This window comes from Danio rerio, chromosome 5, assembly GCF_049306965.1.
Source record: "Danio rerio strain Tuebingen ecotype United States chromosome 5, GRCz12tu, whole genome shotgun sequence".
NCBI classification, from domain to species: Eukaryota; Metazoa; Chordata; class Actinopteri; order Cypriniformes; family Danionidae; genus Danio; species Danio rerio.
Window position 1 is genome coordinate 42542459 of NC_133180.1, and position 23432 is coordinate 42565890.

The following is a 23432-nucleotide window of genomic DNA, read 5'->3' on the forward strand; positions in this document are numbered from 1 at the left end:
ATAGTTAAAAAAGCAGTTACCCAAAAATGAAAAAATAACTCACTATTTACTTTACTATTTACTTTTTACTCGTTTAGATTTTTATTCTTTCTGTTAAACACAGTTAAAGATATTTTGAAGAAAAAGTTTCATGTTTAAAAGAGAAAGAAACAAACAGGTCTGAAGTTAGTGAAGGGTGAGAAAATAATGACACAATTTTCCAGTTTGGGTAAAATATGTATTTGTGTCGTTTCTACTTCAGAGCTAAAATCATTCAGATTTTACAGGTAGCAATAAGTTAGTTATAGAAATAATCAAAAATAACCACAAGGGAACATTTTATCATACATACATAAAACAATGTTCACTTAACATCTTTTTTTGGTTATTTAAAAAATAATATATAGCCGATAAGAAATGTCATTATATCTTTTTTATTTAGTAAGTGTATGTTTTTGGTTTTATTCATTAAATAATGTATTTTTTATTTGGGCTACCAAAAACGTAAGAGTGTCTGTCCGAAGTGCTCCCAGGAATTTAAAATTTTGTGAGCCCTGTAAAAGATCACCTTATTTTACATAGTGTGCGAGGCTCATTAGAAAGACCAACATTAACTGCTGTAGAGTTGAGTTATTTATCGAAAAGAAAAGCAATACATAGCAGTGACACTGTATGTGGGCTTGTTGAGCTTAGTCATTGTGCTGGGGAAGTTCTTACCATACATAGTATGCGTCTGCTCACCATACTGAGTGGTGGAGGAAGAGACCAGGCTGGGCTGAGCGTGAGTAGGAGGGGTGATCATCCTCGCACTGCCCTGAATCACTGGACTGAACACATGCTGAGCCTGGACACACATCAAGCCAACATCCTATTAATGATCATCATCACTTTTCTTGTTTACAAATGAAGAGTTTAGACGCAAACTCAGATTTTGCTCTAAAATGAGTGTTTTTATTTATTTTAGTAATTAGTAATACCACATTTATGGGAAAGATTAAGTTATTTTCCTGCTCTTTAAAGTAAAATAACTCAACATAAACAAAAGAAGGCTGAGAAAAATGTTAATTTTGAATAGAAATTTCAGACGGCACAGGTTTTTGCATCTGAACTCTTCAAATATTGTTGGTTCAAATCATTTCATTTTCTTTGTAGACAGATTTAAAATTTTGTGCAAATAAACTAAATATATTGAAAGCATATGATCAGGAATTTATTAACTGGAAAACGTTTGCAAGATGCAAAATACTGAGTTTCTTTATATTATGTACAACTGCTGTCACACAATAAAGGAATACATAAACATCTGCATCACTTGTGGACATTGTGGAGAAAATAGACCTGCATTAGAGGCAGGTGAACACTTGATCTACAACATTCATTTTCCTCTAATATTATAGTGAAAAATGCAAATCATGGCAGTTTCTCTTTAATGACAAAAATGTCTCACAGTCTATTACACAGTCAATTAATTTAAGTGACACACCTTACCCTCAAAATACCCACTTTTAATTGCATTCACACTATGCAAATAAGCTAAAATGACGTTTTATAAAAACCTCACTGGGATGTTTGTATATGTTAATATGCTATCTTCTTGAGCATTTCTTTATTCAACTCCTTTGTCAAATATAATAAAACAATATATAATAAAACAAACATTAGACAGTGAGGTGAAATCAAAACATGGTGAAATATAGACAAGATTTAAAACTAAATTAAATACAATATAAGCCGAAAAGGAAAACAATTTGATCTAATCATGCAGTATTGTTTTTTTTAGAAAATCCAAAATGGGGTTTCAGATTTTATTAAACAATTCACCCTTTCTTCTCAAAGAATGGGATCAAACATGCAAACATCGGAGAACCACAGTCATTAGCTATGCATCTTTCCATCTAAAGATGTTAAAAAAATGTACGAGCAAAACAGGAATATCACATAAGATGTGCGAAAAAAGCAGCGTTTCCATCTAATGAGTAAAAGAGAACAAAATCTTCACTTTCTGATTAACAGGCACCAAATATCAAAAGTAAAAATGGAATTCAATGCGGTAGGAGAAGCTGCGTCAATCTTTTCTTGATTTAACAAATGACTTGCGCCTCAGAAGACGTTTTTTTAATGCTCATTTTGCACATCTTGGCGTTTCCGTCAACCGTTTTTTATGTGCATATCCAAATGCATATAAAAATAGGTGGAAGAAACATAGCTAGTGTCATCCTTCCATTTTAAAGCAATGCACTTTTAGATGTATGCAGCAACATTTCAGTATGTGTAATAGGATGATTATTTTGGAGATTAGAGTTAATAAAATAGCTCAATAAACATACATCTGGATCCAACAGAAAATTAATTCCATGGATCTGTAATACGCTACTGCCTACATACACCCAAAACACTTTTACTTTAGGACACAACTATGCATAATGCAAAATTTATTCAGCATTCTAACACAGTTTCACTTGAAGGTGCTCAAAGACACTTTTATAATCGCGTATAAACGTGTCCAAAATTGCACTCTCCAAGTAGATACTGTATGCTATTTGACAGGTTGTGGACATGATATTCTGTAGTCTGAATCAGTGTATCGTGAGATAAATCTGCTAGGGTAAGGAAACAGACACTTTTTGTGTTCATTTTGTATTTTTATCACTGTACCTGGGACTGGTAATGGGGCATCTGCTGTACCAGAGGCTGACTAGCAAACTGCTGTGGGCTACAGGTGAAGTACTGAGTAGAGTAAGCTGGACTCGGTGCCACAATAGGTGGCCCGGCAGCTGTAGCTGAATGCATCATTGTAGACGTGCCAGGCGGGTGATGCTGGTCTGGTCTTTGCTGTGGCATGTTCTGAACTGAAAGCAGATACAGTAAAATAAGAGAAAAAGACATGGGCATAATCTCATCCAAAATCATTACAATCAGAAGTCAGATCATAAGTGGAGAAAATTCCGCATCACAAATTTCTTAAAGGAATAGCTTATGCAAAAATCTAAATTTACAGTTAAAGGCATAGTTAATACAAACCAATGATACAAATTCTGTCATCGTTAACAGACACTTTATTTGTTTCAAATCTTCCCGAGACGCAAAAGATGGAAATCCTGTAAATATTGACTTCTATAATATTTGCTTTCTGACTATGGGTGTCAATGGTTGCAGCTCTTTGGCTTTCAAATGTCCTGTCTTTTGAGCTCAACAGAAGCAATAAATTAATAAAGGTTTGGAACCACTCGGGGGAGTGTAAATAGTGAGTAAAGTATCATTTTGGGTGATCTATCTCTTTAGTTTACCACCCTCAACCCACTGAAGAATGTTTCTTCAGATTTTTAGCTAATCTGTGGCCCTCGGTGCAAGTCAATGGTCACCCGTTTTTGAGATTCAGCATCCAAATCAATACCCATGGCTCTGAAGCCTTGTAAAATCAAACAGTTAGTCTGTGTTGGAAATTTAACATTGTTTTTAATGTTGTCAAAGCGCACGCACACATGTAGAAAGCTAGAGCTTCTGGACGCCACATGAACGTATACCATGTCTGCAAGCACACTTCATAGTAATAGCATACTTCATGCCACATCTTGGACAATCACACGTAAGAAATATTTGGCAAAAAATGTGGATTGTTTTATAATCTCTTGTCACCTCATGTGTGATAATGAGCTCATTAGAGGTGTGTGATATGAGCTAAAATTTATATCAGATTATTTTTCACTGTCTGGACAATATTGCTATTATTACGCAATCAGTGATGGGAATAACGGCGTTATAAATAAACACTGTTTCTTAGAGTTACTTTTTTCAGTAAGAAGTAATCAAACCAACCACTGCTTCCCACATTGCAGCAACATTACCATTAATGGAAATAAAATGTAGCGTTATAGATATACTGTATAATTTGTTGTAATTAAACTCACTGAAGCAGTTTTCAGTAGACTCGCTCTCATCTACCTGCTGTAAGCTGAGAAAATACTATGTACTATTTTTCTATGCTAATAAAAGACTACTGGAACATTCAGAGTATAGGAGTCCTCCTAGCGTGGCAGTTTCTCACAGCTCCAATATACATCCCTGCCATTTGTCTTACAGAAACCATGTGCTTTTCACCATACACTATTCATCTACTCTTGATCTTCTTCAATATAACTTTGTCATGTTTGGTGTCATTCGACAGTTTATGACTTCAGCGTTTCAGTGATGAAATCAACAAAGACATTGATGTATATCAATGTACAATTTAATTAATATTGTTGAGTAATGGCCTGAGGAGAGTATGTTAATGTACTTTTCCCTCACTTTATCTCCTCAACTCTGCTTTCATTTTCAGCTAGTTTTGGCGGTAGGTATTACACTCATGTTTGCCAATGCTTTGCTCAGAGTATAAAAAGGAAAGATAACTGTTGATCGGGGAGAATCATTTTTACTCTGCGTCTCCCGCACACCGGTGCTTAGCCTCATCTGCTAACGAAGGCAGTTTTACTGTCTTTATGCAGAGCAGTGCATACGTTACAGCTAAGTTTCTTTATACAGTATGTTAGTTTGTTTCATTCTACTGTCTGTATATTTAAACACGTAACTTAATAAATAACATTGCCTCCTTTGAGGTGTTGAGATTCTTTCACTTTATCAATGATAACAATTTCAGTGGAGTAAAATTAATTAAAATGGATTCAAATAATTAATTGATTTAAACACACCATCCTTCAACTGCTTTCTGTTCTCGATTATTGGTTTAGGATAGCAGCATAAGCTTTAAGCCAATTCTAATTTTTGCAGGAGTATTTTGTGATTCACAGAATCAAATGTTTTTTAAGATCTAAAAATACAGCACCTACAACATTACCCTTATCTAAAGGTTCCTTTATAAATTCTGTGAGAAGGTAGTTTGCCATTTATGTTGAATGTTAAGGCTTGAAGCCAAACTATTTAGTGTACATTAAGTTACTTTGTCCTAAGTAGTTGATAAGTTGTTCAGCTACCAACTTTTCCAATTTTTTTTGGAAATTATTGGGAGTAGAAATTGGTCTGTAAATCTGAACCTCATCTGGTCTTTTCCTCAAAATAGGGGTTATAATAGAAATTGTTCATTTTAAAAGGAATTTACTTTCTTTAATAGATTGATTTATCAGATTTGCCAAAGGCTTTAGCTAATATGCATTATGTTTTTTAATTAACATAGCATCTATTGTAAAAATATATTTAGCCCTTGAGTTACTGAATTGATTAATAATTTGTAGTATCATGTCTTCGTTGATACCACTTCATAGGTTTATTTGTGCGCTTCTTAAAGGTGCTATATACTGCATTGGTTTAATAAGCTAAATTGTTCTCTGTTATCTACATGGTAGCTATGTGGCGGCTTAGGTAAGTTAAAAAGTTCTCATTTTTGTAGAGGCTCATTTATTACTGCAAAAATACACACTAAATCAGAAGGTCCTTATTGACTTATTTGGAAAAATCATGAATATTAATGAGCTCAGCTTACACACACAGACAAAAATGTGCAAAAAAAAATCATATTTGTAATAATCATAAAAAATTAACAAACATGGTTAAAATATAAACATTAAAAAAAAAAGTGGTGGAGAGGTTTATTTTAGCATGGGCTAACTGAGCTATCGAATACAAATCACCAGACAGAGTAGCCTATTTTGCTCCCGAGTTATGACAGAGGTGTTTTGTGTTGTTTTTTGAAACTATATTGTGAAGTCCAGAATTAATATCAACCTCTGGACAAACCGATGACATTCAATAAAGGGTTGCTATTCTTTCACATCAGAAAAATCACAATAAAAGCTGAATGACATGAGATTATATGTAAGCAATACTCACAAGTCTACATGAGTCTGTAACCTCAAATTACAAACATATCTGGCAAATTTTCCCTTAAACATGATCAATTAACAAAAGGTACAATTAAACATATCTTATGCCTCTGCAGGGTGGCGATGAATACATTTATAATCTGTATATCCAGAATTTTGCATTCTGTTGAGCTGGAGCCGTTGCTCAGTGACAAAGCAACAAACTGCAGCTGGCTCTGACTTTGCTGCATCTCCCATTTTCAAAATATGAGTCTCATATACATAGCAAGTTTAACATTAACTGACACTTAAATATTAGGAAATTATCATTTTTGTAATCTCAAAATGCAGCCAGGGGTGTGCATATCAATGATCCTGTTTACAACATATCAAGCTGTGGATTAAAACATGATAATATTGTAAATAGTTCATTGATGTTTTGCACAGACTGATCAATTTGCTTCATAAGACCTAGGTGTATCATCAGGAGCCACGGGTATTAATTTGGATTTGTTGGTATGTTGATTTTGAATCTAAAAAGCAGACTTGCATTAATGTTTTTGAATCAATAATGCCCACAGATTAAGATAAAAGTCTTCTTTCAATCTTCTTCTTCTTTAAATTAACTGTAAAAATTCTTTTTTTGGATGAACTATCCCATTACTGCAAATAACATACAAAAACGGTTTACAAATATATACATTGACTCTAGAAGCACATAATGACTAAAGCAGAGGCAAAAACAGCCTCAAGCGACATTTGAAAGCAGCTCTAAGAAGCATTCTCACCTTTACCTGATCTGTAGGACTTGGTCTGGCTCATGGTCATATGAGGAACCTGAACATGGTACATGGCTGGAGGCTAAAGGATGAGGAGCAGAGCTTGAGATGCAGAACTATATCTGAGTTCTGAGTTTATGCTTAGATCACAGTTAAAAAAAACAGTTGCTGAATGCATCTTAAGATAATCATATACCTCTGAACACCACAATTTGAGTGCTTTTCAAATAATAAGGTGAAAGATGCTTGAGCACTTTTTATTGTTACGAATCAATATGTTCAACCCCACATTTCTACGTTTCCCCAAAAGACAGTATTTTTCAGATGTGCCAAGACAGCAACTATGGCAGATGGGGTTGTAAAAAGCAATTCAAATACACAAATCAATACATTTTTGCAAAATACTGACATAAACCCACACAATTTTCTGGCTTTTTCAGTTCTGGTCAAGGGTTCATGCAAAAAAAGCTTCGATGCTCTTACAGAACAAAAAAAAAAAAAAAAAAAAAAAAAAAAAGAAATGTTAAAACAATCGATTACCAATTTTGAAGCAAAACAAAAATCTTAGATAATACTGGTAAATCTTAGATGACGATAAGCTAATGTAAAATGAGTTTACTGACAACATTAAGACAAATATAATAATAATAAAAACTGGGCAAATCAAAAATTGCTGGTCAGTTATGCAGACAAAAATCTCATACACGTTAAAAAAGAAGCTTAGAATTGCACAAACCTTCCAGATAATGCTTTTCTAATGGAGAGAGAGGAAAGAGGGAAAAGAAACAAAAAGAACCAATCTTTAGTGTGATTGTCAGTGGCTTTTTTCCTATAATAAGATTTGTTTTCTAGAAAAGTGACTAAAGATGAATCAAAATATTTTAGGAGATGCTACAAATAAAATGAAAGAATGTTGCATTTGGGGTTTTGCATTTACTGAAATGCATCTTTCCACTCTACACCACAGTATATTATACATTTATTTGGATAAGTACATGAATTAGTTTGAGAGCATGCTACACTTCAAATCATCATGTTCGGAGCCTTAAGGTCTACTCATGCCAAGTCTGCATTTTTAGTATAGCATAATAAATATAAAGCAGTGAACTTTTATAGTTTTGTGTTTGAATAAAATATCATTCTTGTTTGAATCTGTATTTTACAGGATGACATTTCTTTCTGATTTAAGTGTCATTTAGGTGCTACGTCTCCAGACATGTTTATTTGATTTTTGGACAATAAGTTTTAACTAAAGAAATATTGGGGAAAAAATCTATATTTGGTGAAATAATCACGATTTTCAAAATATTGTTACTATAATATTGAGTAAAATGTCAGTTCAGTTAATTTCTTTGCGATTTTCAAAATCTGACCAATTGCTTTTTTGCTTGACCAATTGCTGTTTACTTTAAATGAAAAAATGTTTTTTATTTGAAATTTGTAAGAAATGTTATCACCTTTACAGAATAAAACAAACAAAAAAGGCATTTTACTCAAACTCATATTAATAAATCAAGAAAATTCCAAAAAAAAAACAAGATCGTGGTAGGCACAGTGATGTTAGATAAATAAAACTTTAAACATATTTATTTTAACAGAACTATTTAATATGACTTCTTGTAATATACGTATTGCATTAACTGGACTATTAAGCTTGAAGCATCAGAATCTGTACTCGGTATTGGCCGATCCCCATGACAAGAAATCGGTACTCAGTATCGGCTGCAAAATCCTGATCAGAGCATCCTGTGGAAATATAAATTTCTATCAACTAATTCCAAATGAACAGTAATCTACGTATAACTGAAAAGTTATATTCTCTGGTTTTTAATTATATAATTTCATTAACATCCCAGCTAGGAGGGACATTTAGGCCCCGTTTACACTAATGCGTTTTAGTTTGAAAACGCATAAGTTTTGCTACGGTTACGCCATCCGTCCACACTGCGCCGGAGTTCTCGAGCGCCGAAAACGGAGCGTTTCGAAAACGCTGGAGAGGCCGTTTTCATTCTGAAACGCAGCTGCTCCGTCTCAGTGTAGATGATGGAAAACGGAGACGTTTGAAAACGGAGGCGGGGCTGCAGACATTCGCCTCTCTGATTGGGGCTTTTCCTGAATATTAAGTAGCCTAACACGCACAGTTCAGTCCTGCATCTTCTCCGTGTAAGTTAAAACTTCGCAAGTTTGATCATGGCTGCATCTCTTCTTCTCAGTTTGATATGGAAAACAGACTATACCGAGGACACGGGTAAATCTTCAAAGGGAACAGTGTACTTTATAACTGCATTCACATCACCCTGGCTACGTTGTTTTACTTTCTCAACAATAAAATGTAAACATATAAGGAACTGCCTATTTTCATTTTAATATTAACAACTAAACAGACAGCAAAAATGTTGAGGCGCCGTGCTGCAAATATGAGCGTCATCTTCACTGTGTGCATATTTATAACAAAACGGAGCCTACAACAACTGCCTCCTTTCAATTTCAGTGAAAATACGAAACACACCCTCTCTTTGCTGAATATCAGTTTTAATCGATAATGGCCATTATAAAAGTATAACATACAATAAGTTTATACATTATAGGAAATAAAGGCAAGCGATCAGTCAATGTACAGAATGTACGTGCTTACATTAATCATTAACTTATCTTTGCGCTCAGCCAAAACACGTTACCTGAGAACAAGTAATAGATTCCAATGTCCAATGAATATGTCGTTAAATAAAGACAAGAAGATGAAAGAAATATTCCGTTTAATAAATATAGTGAGGTTAGATCCAGCGGGAGATGCTTGATGAGAAGTCCGACTAGCAGAGCTCTCATCTGGGTAGATTGGCTACAGCGCTTGCCTGAGTGTGAGTGTGGTCACGTGATGTGCGTTTTCAGCGTTTTGGTGTGGACGGAGAGCAGTTCAGAAACGCTGGGTGAAACGCGAGTGTGGACGCGGATCGTTTTCATTCTAAAACGCCGTTTTAAAACTAAAACGCACTAGTGTAAACGGGGCCTTAACCTTTATCTCTCTGACTACAGGCTAAGCCAGTGATGCAAATGCTTTAAACGACTCTGTCTTTGTCTTCGGGTGTTGCTTTTATGCTACAGAAACCCTATGCTGATTAACTTGTGTGGTCAGTAGCTGGGCTGTTTTTTAACACCTATGCCATGCTGACTCCAACTCTTAATTTGCATGCTCTGTTTAGCCATATCCCCTCCTCCTAAGAACACAATATAGCCATGAAATCTTTGTCTCAATTCAGACTAATTCAGACTTATGTGAGACTTGTGTGAGACTTGTGAGAGACTTGTGAAAGAACTTGCAGACTGCGGACCTCTAGTAGTCTCTTGCAGACACATTGGACATATTAAAGACGCTGTATGACTGCAGATTAACCAACACGTCTCAATAAAGGAATTCTGCTTGTTTCAAGGTCTCCTGAACTGGGTTCTCTCTTCTTTTTCACTCATTTATTTTTTTACAACAATCCCTAATAGTAAGTTTAATATAAATTTTGATACACTTAAAAATAAGGAAAGTATGCATATTAATGATCCCATGTACAACAACATCTCAGTCAGTATTTTGGCTGACGAGTACCTGCTGACGCATCAGCTTGTCGGATCTGCACGACATAGAATGTGACCTAATGTACATGTAAATCTTGAGAGCGTAACTTCATGAGTCACGCAACAGTCTGTTTAGTGTTCTGATTGGCCTGTTTTTCACCGGGGTTTTACACTCATGTAATTTACAAAAGATTGAGAAAACAATGGTGTCTGTGGCTTACGATCTGGCCATTTCCATAAACTGATCTCTCATTATTAGGCCCCGTTTACACTAGTGCGTTTTAGTTTGAAAACGCATAAGTTTTGCTACGGTTACGCCATCCGTCCACACTACGCCGGAGTTCTCGAGCGCCGAAAACGGAGCGTTTCGAAAACGCTGGAGAGGCCGTTTTCATTCTGAAACGCTGCTGCTCCGTCTCAGTGTGGATATGGGGAAAGACGGAGACATCTGAAAACGGAGGCGGGGCTGCAAACGTTCGCCTCTCTGATTGGGGCTTTTTCTCAATATTAAGTAACCCACACACAGTTCAGTCTCGCATCCTCTTCTTGTAAGTTCAGACTTCGCAAGTTTGATCAAGGCTGCAGTCTCCCCCTTCTCAGTTTGATATGGAAAACATACAGAGGACACGGGTAAATCTTCAAAGGGAACAGTGTACTTTATAACTTTATTCACATCACCTTGGCTACGTTGTTTCCCTTTCTCAACAATAAAAAGTAAACATGATATAAGGAACTGCCTATTTTGTTTTTAATATTAGCAACTTAACAGACAGCAGAAATGTTGAGGCGTCGTGCTGCATATATGAGCGTCATCTTCACTGTGTAGATATTTATAACAAAACGGAGCCGATAACAACTGCCTCCTTTCAATTTCAGTGAAAATACGAAACACACCCTCTCTTTTGCTGAATATCAGTTTTAATAATCGATAATTATAAAAGTATAACATGCAATAAGTTTATACATTGTAGGAAATAAAGGCAAGCGATCAGTCAATGTACCTGGATTAATCATTAACTTATCTTTGCGCTTAACCAAAACATGTTACCCGTGAACAAGTAACTTAATAGATTCCAATGACCAAAGTCAGGGAATTGGCTTATGTCGTTAGATAAAGACAACAACATGAATGAAATATCACGTTTAGCAAATATAGTGAGATTAGATCCAGCGGGAGATGCGTGATGAGCAGTCCGACAAGCAGAGCTCTCATCTGGATAGAAATGCTGGAGCGCTTGCCCGTGAGTGTGTGTGTGTGGTCACGTGATGTGCGTTTTCAGCGTTTTGGTGTGGACAGAGAGCAGTTCAGAAACGCTGGGTAAAACGCGAGTGTGGACGCGGATCGTTTTCATTCTACAACGCCGTTTTAAAACTAAAACGCACTAGTGTAAACGGGGCCTTAGACTATAACTAGCTATCTCGATTTTCAATGCATCACTGATAAATAACAAACTAGAATTTGTGAATGACCATTTTACAGTATAGTAAAATTTATTTTGTGGTACAACATAATACTCAAGTTTATACTAGTTTGGTGTCCACCTCTTGTTTTTTTGGGTTTTTTTTTTTACCAATTGTTTTTTATTTTAAATTACAATGTTTTTTATTTGAAATTAAGAAATTTTATCACCTTTTTTATCATCAGAAAAAAACAAACAAAAAAGCCATTTTACTCAATCAGACAAGTTCAGAAAAAAACAAGAATCTTCAAGTGCTCTCTTAATTTTATTATCTCATAGCCTCATTTAAACCAGACTTGGCATGAACAAGCCTTTCCTGGCCCTTCTCACTAAATTAAATTGAAACCTAATCAATCATATGCAGGGTTCACATGCAAATGCAGCTGACAAATGAAAGTAAAGAAGGAAGGGATGGTGGAAGAAAGAACGCAGTGACAACATCAATGATCTTGGCACATGAATGAAAACTAAAACATGTCTTTGATGTTTGGGGAAAGATGTGGGCTTCCATGCACAGAGCAAATGAGATCAGACAAACAGAGACGGTCATACAGCATTGCTCACCTGAACGCCAGGACTGACTGGTGTCAGCGGGTACATCTGGAACATGGTCTGGCCGTAGACCGTAGGAGGCTGCTGTACAACGATGGAAGGGCTGGGTTGACCCTGGGGTCGGGTCAGAGTGGGGGTTGTTGCTGGTTTGGGCTGAGGAAAAAAATAAATAAAAGGAAGACGTATGAATGAAAAAATACAGAATTACCTTAGATAGAAGCCTTATTACACAGTGCTCTCCATAATATTGGTATCCTTAGTAAATATGAGCAAAGAAGGCTTTGACAAAATGTCTTTATTGTTTAACGTTTTGATCTTTTGTTCAACGTAATAAAAAGAAAACTATGATTTCATTAAGAAAATAATTTAAAATATAGAACAGTTTTATATGAAAAAGTATACTTGTTAAACGTGCGTGTCACAATTATTAATAATGTTATGAACACATATTTTAAAAGTTTGTTCATCTAAACCAAAAACTGCACTATTAATTACCCTCATGTCATTTAAAACCCTTGAAACATTCGTTTGTCTTCGCAACACAAATTAAGTTGTTGTAGGAGAAATCCAAGAGCTCGCTCATCCTCCACAGACAGTAAGGTTTCAAATTAATTTAAATATTGGAAAGGTACCAAAAATGCTTCCTCAAAACAGACCATATGCCTTTAGTGGTTTAAAAGAAATATTATCAAGCTATGAGAATACTTTTATGTGCACGTTGAACAAAAATAACATTCTTCAACAGTTTCTTCTTTTCAGTGTCAGTATAGGGTTCATGTCTTTGCCGTGCCTGATGTAGGATACTGACCTGACCTAGGATGTGCCTTTGTTTTGTTTTATTTTTTTAGAGAAAGTTGCGCACAGATATCCGATGACCTTCACAACCAATCACAGTCATTTCTGTTGAGCACGTGATGGCAAATCAGCGCCGTTTATGAACACGCTCAACAGCGCTTATATATTAGCGGGAAATGGACGTTTTTATAATTTCAGCACTGATTGGTATCGTGACAACATTAGTTGAAATCAAAGCTAAAGACGGTCCAACAAAATAAGAGTGTAATAAAGATAATTAAGAAATTCCAGTCAACTCTAAGTGTTATCAGTCTGGAAGTGGATGTGTGTATATCTTGTTCAAAATCACTGTTAGGAGGATGATTTGAGTGAGTAAATAATGGTTAAAAAAATCACAGCAAGAGGATAAGAAGTTTGTTGGGTCTTGATGTGTGCAAGTCTCCAAATCTACAATTGCATGTTACCTATATTGAACTAGATAGTTTGAAAGAGTAAAAAAAAAGCAATCATTTAAATGGCGAATTCTAATTTTTTTTTATTGGAAAAATAGTAAAAATATCAAAAGGTTTTCATGCTTATTCGGTCACATTTAACGAGGGTGCCAATATTAGTTAAGCAGGCTTTGTATTTTGCCTCAGAAAAAGTAATATCATTACTAAATAAACTGATTTACTTACAGGGGAGCAAAAAACTCTTGGGTTGAACTCCTTGGCATTGGGATTGAGAGTTGATTTTCTAACACTCCTAAAAAGTGCACAAACAATACACCAACATTGTTTAATTCACAATAGAAATAAACATTTCATAAGAAATAATTAAATGTGTGAAAATTCAATTGTTTTAGCTTCACATATCTGGGTGTGTATCATAAGGCATAAAAATACTGCAAAAAAAAAAAAAAAAAAAAGTGTCCTCTTCAGTGCTTCCCACAGGTTTAAAATATACTTGTGGTGGTAGCCGGACTGAAACATACCTTTTACCCACAGCATACAAATGGTCAACTACATACAACAAACAAAAAACTAATGCGATTTTAACTATATATATTTTTATTATGACACTGTTATACACCTATTCTTTCAATGGGTTAAAGATATTAAAAAAGTTGTTGAAAGAAAAGAAATCCAATATTTCTCTTACGTTTGTGCTATTTAGGTGCCATGTGCACCCACTGACAGATAAAGGCTCCTCTCTCTCTTCAAAGTTTCTTTATTGGCATGACATTTTGTACAGTATTACCAAAGTATTTTAGGTATGTAAAAAAATTAGTTGATTTACCGTTTCTAATGTTGTACAAATATTTTGCAGCCAGTATAGGTGTAATTTTGTTCTCTCTGAATATATATCATCTGGTTTATCTGTGTCGTTTATTAAATAATGAATCATTTAAAGTTTCTCTCACAGCTGCAAAAAGGTAATGGAAAATCACAAACTAAAGCGGCTACTTTAGAAAGAGAAAGCAAAAGCCGAATCCTGGACATTTTAAGAGATTCAGAAAGCACTGCACGCCCAAGTAAAGTCTATGTGTGGGAAGCACTGGTCCTCCTTTACTTTTAACAAAATCAATTTATCGATTTGACAGGCAAATCTAACATTGATTCACAACGATAAGGCTACTGTTTCTCATTTGTCTTGTGCTGACTCACTCTGCTACAGGGTCGTTCTTGTCCTCCTTCTCATCCTTATCTTTTGTCACAGCATTGGCCAGAGGCGAGGTGGTCTGCACGCCCTGGGACGTCACATCAGGCCCTCGCTTCTGCTCTGGGACAGCAGAGGAAGGAGAGAGCGAAGGGGTGCCTGCTTTACTACCTGCTGAGGTGACGCTCACAGGGCTGGAGGTTTCTTCACTAATGCTGGACTCGGTAGAGGCTTTAAGTCCTGTCGAATCAACTGAACCCTTTTCAGCTGCTTGATCCTTTGGCTTTTCTCCGAGGTCCCGCGGAGGCTTGGTCCCCATAGCTTCAAAACCTGGATCTGAACTTGAGCTAGGCTGCAACTACAAAAAAATGCAGTGCTTTAGTGAATGGAAGAATGGAAGCTTCTTATGAAACATTGCTAATGAGACTGAAAACTTACCCTAAAAGCTGCACTGAATTTCTTTAAATTATCTATTTGTTTTCTGTGATCTGAAGCCATGCTGGGAGACCCTAAAATAAAAAGAGAGAAAGAATAAATTCTAAAAAGCACATTAGATACAAACTATTTTTTTTCAGTGCCTTTAACTCAAGAATTGTTTGTATACCTTTAAGATTCCTGTGTCCAAAGAATACCTATACATAATTTACCCCTGTAGCTCCTTTTGTTTGTTTGGATGTTAAATTCGAAAAATTGCATTTGGAAAAAGAAATCGTGTTGCAATTAAGAATACATTTCCAATAAGGTGGGTTAATAGCCATTTAAATATTTTTTTTCAAAGCCTCACATGGGTTAGGGCTGATTTTAAACGATATTAAATCAAATCGCAATCATAATCTATGACAATAACATTGATTAGATCTGGATTTTTTTACTCTATATTAGGGCTGTGCAATTAATCGAAAATCCGATTTCGATTTTGGTTTCTAACGATTAGGAAAAACTATTAATCGAGATAAACGATTATTGCATCATATACCGTCCCTTTCCAGTTGTACACGTGTTGCTCTTAAAAGCGCAAAAGACCGCGTGCTTAAAACACGCACACACAGTCGCACACACAGTCATGCGGTCAGCATTTGATCTTATTCGCACACTGAGTAGAGCGCAACGCACTCATCTCATCTTAACGTGAGCCCTTTAAGGGTCTAATTGGTGTCAAAACGCAGTGTTTAGTGATTATTCATATTAACCCTCATTTGTGTAATAAACAAACGAGTTGAGGATCCAAAGACATGTGAAACAGAAACCATTAGTGACAGCGTAATTTTTATCATTAATCAAACGAAACGAGAAAATCCCTTACTGCTCTGGACTAGCTAAAGTGCTGTTCTTACAGTGAAGATGGTTAAAGAACAGTTTGTTTCATATTTTTATTTTATTGTATTTATTTCTCTTTCCTTTGCAGGGAGAAAAATAACTGTATATATACAGTTAAAGTCAGAATTATTACCTTCCCTGAATATTAGTAACCCTTTTCCCACCGATTTCTGTTTAATGGAAAGGAGACTTCTGAACATAATAGTTTTAATAACTAATTTCTAATAACTGATTTATTTTATCTATGCGATGATGACAGCACATAATATTTGACTAGATATTTTTCAAACTACAAGCATTCAGATTCAAAGTGCGATTTAAAGGCTTAATTAGGATATTAGGCAAGTCTTTGTATAACAGTAGTTTCTTCTGCAGACAATCAATAATATATTGCTTAAGGGGGCCAATATTATAGACCTTAAAATGGGTTTCAAAATATTAAAGCCTGCTTTGATTCTAGCCGAAATAAAACAAATAAGACTTTCTCCAAAAGAAAAAATATTAGAGGAAATGCTGTTAAAAGTCCTTGCTCTGTTACACATCATTTGGGAAATATTTATAAAAAAAAAAATCTCAGGAGCGCTGATAATTTAGACTTCAACTGATAATCGTTTTGAATAATTGTGATTACAATTATGACCAAAATAATCGTGATTATGATTTTTACCAAAATCGAGCAGCCCTACTCTATATTGATCTAAGAGGCAATCATAAAGCAGAAATGTGCAACAATGGGAATCTTAAAGTCTGTTGATATTGTCCTACTTCAAGGACATTCTGGGCCCTCCCCTGAAATGTATGATGTTTACATATGGTCTAGGGTTGCATGATGTCAACCAATTTGGCATCGTACGATTTCTAATGTGAAACATCGCGATGGATATTGGCATCGTTGTCGAAGGTGCCGGTGAACTCTTTATTTATGAATAACTAATTCATTCATAAGAATTATTTAATTATTTGTAGCCTACCGTTTCAGCTACCTGAGCCACATAGTCTTTGTTTTACCCATAACCAAATCCTAAACACATGAAGAAGTTACACACAAATTACCACCTGTCAATCACTTTTTCCGCAGGACTCTGGCATGAATAGGCAGAGTGATCTGTGTCATTATAATGGGTTCGACAAACTTGGTTGGTAAAAAAAGGTGCAAAACCAACAATAACCAACCAACAGAAACCAGCCAACAGTGTCTGAGGATTCCGCTAAAATTACTAAGTACAAGTGTGAAAGTGAAAGACTGAAGCATTGTACTGATGCTGTGACACATTACCTGATAGATTAAAAAAACCAAAGAGTCATTAAATAGAGACAAGATTAAATAAATATCACGTTTAACAACTATAGTGAGACACGATCCAGCAGTACATCCTTGATAAACTGTCCGACGTGCACTGCTCGCAGGGGTTTTGTGCTTAAAGCACCTATTGCTAGATGAAGTAGCAGTTTAAAACTAAGACGTATTAGTGTAAACGGGGCCTAACATATTTTTCGTGAGTGGGTTGCTGCTGCGACAGGGTCGAGGCAGACGATAGCGATGCCAGCTCAGCATCGTAATGTTTATCGGCCATCGGCAATGGACGATGGCATTGTCTATCGACCTAACCCTAGTATGGTCAGAGGGGTCCAATTTTACTGCATGTAACAGTGTTGTGGCACACAATCATCATATTATAATGCAAACTATGCATCATTTTAAATTGTATGAGCTGTAGTCTTACATTTATAGAGCGAGAGTCAATTTGACTCAGTCCCTATAAGTAGAGGATGAAATGTCAACTTCCAAATCCCTCTCCCAAGAATCTTTAAGGTGTGCAGTAGAAACCGAAACATGAGAAGCAAATAGATATATAAATTTGATATAATCATCATATTAGAGATGAATAGAATTTTCGGACAAAAAAATTTATCGGCCTAAAATGTTGTGCTTTTTAATGGACCCTCTAATTTTTGTGGCTTCAGTCATCGTTGGGGTACTTTTTTTTTAATCTGGAAGCATTAACAAATTAAATGGCAATTTACATAGTTATCATTCAATATGGAAAATAATTATCCTGATTGCATTTTTACCATATAGCCCAGCCCTAGCCTCTTATCAATTCTTTTATTGTTATATATTTTCAAGTCATGTCTGTTAACCTTTTACATTTACCCCAAAACATCAAATGTAAGTGCTTTACTTTTTGCACATATCTTTCAGAAGAAAAACATTGTTTCTGATGTTTCGGTATCACTTTTTATGAAAAGAACAAGAATAAGAATCAAATTGTCAGGCAAGTGAAAATTCAAATATTAGTATTTAAGTGCGATTTAATGGCCAAACAGAAATATGAATTTCACTGATATTGATATTAACTAGCGCTGTCAAAATTAGTGCGTTAACGCATGCGATTAATTTTAAATAATTAACGTGTTAAAAAAAATTTACGCAATTAACGCAGTTGCAGGTTTTTTTTTTACTTCCTGTTTTGGTGGACGTGTGTTTAACATGCAAGAAATGTGTATAAGACCAAGGAAGCACTTTTTGAAGGCAAGTGTCTGTGTCAGGCCCGTTGAGGGGTGTCAGGGGTGGAGTGAGCGACGTATCTGAGTAGGGGCGTGTGCGCGCGAGACATACCTGAAGGACGGTGGGAGTGAGTTGCGCGCGACATACCTGAAGAGCTAGGAGGGATGCGATGAAGAGGGGTGTGTATTTAACGACCGGTTTGCGAGAGATTATCATTCATTTGCAGGCATCCGGGAGTCTCTGTGCATTTGCGGGATACTCCTAGTCTTAGCAACTGGATGAATGTAAAGGAGGATTAAGCAAAATTGTTTCTACTTTATAACTAATGTTCTCAACTCACAGCAATAAAACTTTACATTGAGTGCAACTGTTTGTTTTCAAGTTTATTATTTTAATTTTCCATTTTCCATATCTGTAATGCCTGTATTTTGGCATTTTTTTGCAGTCCACTTAGAATCCAACATGGAAATCAATGTTTTCTTTATTGGCATTGAAATTGGCATTTTTATTGGTTTTGAAATTCAAATGTCATTAACATGCCTGTGTTTTAATTTCTGTAATAAATATGGCTGTCAAGCCAGAATCTTGATGGTTTATTGTGGGTATGTAGTTTACATGAAGAAATCTGTTACAAGTTAAACAAAAATTCTAATAATGAATTATATAGTATATAATATAATATAGTAATATTGAATTTAAATAGTGTTTGTCTTGCGTTTACATTCATTTTATATCTGAATAGCCAAAATTACAAGTTTCAGTATTTTAAATGTGATTAATCGCGATAATTTTTTTAAAAAAGGTGTGATTAATTAGTTAATTTTTTTTAATCGATTGACAGCACTAATATTAACTTATTTTAGAAAAACTATGTATCCCAATAGCTATAGTTATCCCAATAATATTGTACTTCATTTTACCAACATATTATCCCCAAAATATTTTTATAATTTCATTATATTAAATTATGGTAACACTCCATCTGAAGCATACGCCACCTACACTTGTTTTGCGGTTTGTGCATGATTTATAAGATGAACAGAAAAAGTCATTTCTCACTCTATCTGCATTTTCAGTGTCAGCAATTTTGCAGAAGAAAATGAATTCTTAGAAGCCAAATCCCTAATTCAAACTGACAACCTGCAGTTTCTGCTTTCTTCTTGCTTTATGTCAACACAGCAAAATCGAATGCAGCACAAAAAAAAAAAAAAACAGCTTTAGCAAAAGCTTTAAAATTCAGATTAGAAGCTGCTGGCAATGGATGATAAATAGCATGACATCTCCACAGGTACACACCCTTGCCGATGGATCGAGCAATGCCTGGAGAAGCTTCAATAGGCTTAACATTCTCCTTGTTGGCATTGGGAGAATTCTGCCTTGTCTCTAGTACTCTTGATTCTTTGGCTATAAAACAAACACAAGTTAAAAAATTAGGCTGTTGCAAGACATGGTACAGATGAAATCATAAACGGGCATTAAAATGCCTCATGACAGTTCCCAGCACACCCCTTGACAATTAAAAATTGTATCAATTTCTCAGTATATATGGACGATAGGTATTGGTGCAGTTTCACAGGACTCTGGTAGCACTTTACAGTAAGCTAATGTTATTTCATGCATTTACTAACATAAAGAAATGAATTCAATTCAATTCACCTTTATTTCTATTGCGCATTTACAATGTAGATTGTGTCAAAGCAGCTTCACATAGAAGATCATAGTAAGTTGAAACAGAGTAGTTCTGTTTTCAGAGTTAATAAATTAATAAATTAATTCAGTTTCAGAGTTAATAAATTACATTATAGCATTCGTTTGTGTTTGATTAACATTTGTTCATGAAAATACAGATATACATTGCTAGTTCATGTTAACTAATGGTGCATAAACTTATGTTAACAAGCATGAATTTGGATATTAATAATGCATTAGTAAATGTTGAACTATGATTAATGAATGCTGAATAGGTGTTGTTCATGTTAGTAAATACATTAACTGATGAAACTTTATTGTAAAGTGTGACCAGGACTGTTTTATTAAAAAGTTTTACTTTTTAAAGAAAGTGTTGCCAATCTAATATCTTTATGATTTGAATTCAAATATGATACGATGCAAAAAATAATCACAAGCTACAAAAGTTTACTAAATATAATATTTTGCATGGCCTCATTGATTTTTCTGGTTTATTGAAGATTTAATTTTTATATTTTCTCCTAACATATTTATTGGGTTCACTAATTTTTGCACAATGATCTTAAGTCATTTTGTTCCAGTTTCGGTTGTGACTCATCTAATGCAAAACCAATAAACATGATTAGCACAAGAACCTCATTGTATCCTATAAAAAGCACCAATTTAAAAGCAAAATGAGTGCTTTTGTCGAAGAAATCTCTTAGGGTGTACTCATTAATGCTGGGCACTGTATGCGAGTTGCATCCTAACCCTCTTCTATTGGAGATGCTTCCAAGTTGGTGGCCGGGTTGGCAGCTGTGGGTGATGTCGCTGTCGTTGAAGCGGTCACCGAGTCGACTGGCACTGTACCAGCCTGAGGGGAAGACAAGCAGGAGGAGCTCGGAGCTTCACCGCCAATGCTATTCTGTCGAGGAGAACGAGGTCTGTGCGCTAAGAAAAAGTGGAAAAAATGACTCAGCATTAGAGTCTTTCTGATTCAAGCTGAATTCTGTGTTGTAGATTTTTTGTTTTAAGCCATTAAAGCTTCTTTGGCCATTACATAAAAGATACACTTGACAACAATTTGAACAAAAAAATTATTAAAAACAAAATTAATAGAAATTCAGCAATGATTCTTAAATGTACTTTGGTAAAAAACTACGTTTTAAGCCGTCCATATATACAGGGCTGGGTAATTTGGCCTAAAATCTAAATCTCAATTAATTGAACATTTGAACCTGATTATGATTAATGAACGATTATACTTTTTTTTTTTTTTTTTGAATGGTTCACTAACAAGTTACAGTAAATATGTTCACATATTAGAAGTAAGAGATTTCTGAATGAAAGTTGCATTACTTGATTTTAAAATAATTAAAGGAAAAACACACCATCTATGATCAGTAATGAACATCAACGTTGATCAACTGAAATTAAAACACACATCGCCTAAAAACCAAGTCACTTTTTTCTAATAAAAAGTAAAAACAAATAACTTGCACTTATGGAAACATGATAAATTTTTCATATTAAAAGTAGAAAATTAGCAGTATCTCATCTAAATAAAATGTTTTTTCTAACCAAAATAAAACAAATAAGACTTTCTCCAGAAGAAAAAATATGATCAGATATACTGTGAAAATGTCCCTGCTCTGTTAAGCATAATTTAGCAAATATTTAAAAATAGGGGAAAAAAATAAAATCAAAGGGGGCTAATAATTCAACTGTATATTTTGTCTTCTCATTTAGAAAAGAAAAGCTACTCTCGGTCTCGGTTTGGGTAAAATTACTTGTCACCAGCTGAAAAAAATCATCCATCCAGTAATTATCCAATAAACATTTGCTTTGTTAAAACCATGTAGTGACTTTTTTACTTTATTCATTTAAACAAAAAAATAATCTAATCTGTATTTCATTAAACTAAATTTTAAATTGTGATAAAAAACGTTGGCACTGTACTGCAAGCTCATGATCCAATCAATCATAAACAGATGACTCTTTTGATTCAATCAATCTTAAATTAATGACTTATTTGTTTTACAAAATCACTATGAATGACTCCTAAACTGAAAAGGGGGTTTGTTTCCCAAAAGTATCAATAGCAGACTGTGGTTGGTAAATTAGTCTGAACTGTAATAACATGAGCTTTAACAAATTGCACTGGCCGTAAATGGACTCAGCGATTCTTTTGTGCCGATCACTTCTCTGTCAATTGTGACTCAGCGATTCTTTTGTGCCGTATACATCTCCAAAGAGGATTATCATCAGTGAAGTAATCACTAGACCGGAGCACTCGTTAAAAAAAACTACTGTATAACTTTGAAAACTGTACCAGTTGTTTTGGCTATATGATATGCTCTATAAATTTGTTTAGTGTGTTTGAATTAATTTTGATGCTTGGAATGCTGCATGGAACAGAGAATCCCATTCATTTGCATTACTTGCGCAACAATACATTTAAAAATTATTGTTCAAAAAAAGGCAGTTTAAAACTGAAAGTCAAATATTACAAAGAATAATTATACACAGACTGATATATTTCAAGTGTTTATTTCTTTTCATATTGATGATTATGGCTTGCTGCTAATGGAAACCCAAAAAACAATCTCTCAGATAAATGGAATATTTCTTAAAGGTTCGTTACTTAAAAAAAACAATTTTTGTTGTGCTGGTTAAAAGTCAATTAACATTTCTATAGTACTGATTCAAGTAAATTATTGAAATGTATTTATATGTATTTTTATATTCTGTGTAAGCTATAAGGCTAAAAAAAAATTCACCCAATTATTATGAAGTAGTATACAACTTCCTAACTGCTGAATGTCATAATCTAGTGTGTGAAGGTGTGGCTTTGGACAGCAGGGAGGGACGTGCATTTTCAATGCTATTATGGCATGTTAGCATTTTCACAATCTCCTACTGCACCTTTAAGACCAATAAAAAAGGATTTTTAACAGAAACTTTGGGCTACTGAAAGTATGAACATGTAAAGTACTCAATACTTGGTTGAGAAGTGCTCAAGTAATGGGACGTGCCATGGAGGCAATCAGTTTGTGGCACTATGAAAGGCCTCTGACTAGCATCGTTTTAATTTTGTGAGTTACTGAAATGTAGGTTTTCATTAGCAGGTCACATCCATCAAAATGAGAAAAAAAAACACTTGAAATATATCAGTCTGTGTGTAATGAATCTAAATAATATGCCTATATGAGTTTCACTTTTTGATTTGCATTAATGAAATCCTAATTTATTGAATTGCATCTGAACAGCTCAAGTGTTTTAAAGTATTGTTAAGTATTTAGATTAAGTTACTGAAGCAGAGTAATCAAAAAAAAAATACAGATTACTTTAAGTTTTTTTAAAAGTAACCATCTCA

The 23432-nt window shown here is 34.7% G+C and overlaps 1 protein-coding gene across 29 annotated transcripts in view; it reads right to left on the reverse strand.

The window, feature by feature from the left end:
- The window catches only part of atxn2 (ataxin 2), a 59428-nt gene that overhangs the window by 7321 nt on the left and 28675 nt on the right, over nt 1-23432 (reverse strand). For 4 of the 29 annotated variants that reach the window (XM_073950874.1, XM_009301665.5, XM_005165355.6 and 1 more), the window contains 10 exons: nt 20828-21007; nt 19685-19792; nt 15001-15071; nt 14571-14920; nt 13602-13668; nt 12142-12282; nt 7290-7307; nt 6563-6635; nt 2635-2828; nt 697-823 (listed from right to left, as the gene is read on the reverse strand). In XM_073950874.1, the coding sequence (XP_073806975.1) occupies nt 697-823; nt 2635-2828; nt 6563-6635; nt 7290-7307; nt 12142-12282; nt 13602-13668; nt 14571-14920; nt 15001-15071; nt 19685-19792; nt 20828-21007 (1329 nt within the window). 29 annotated transcript variants of the gene reach the window in all.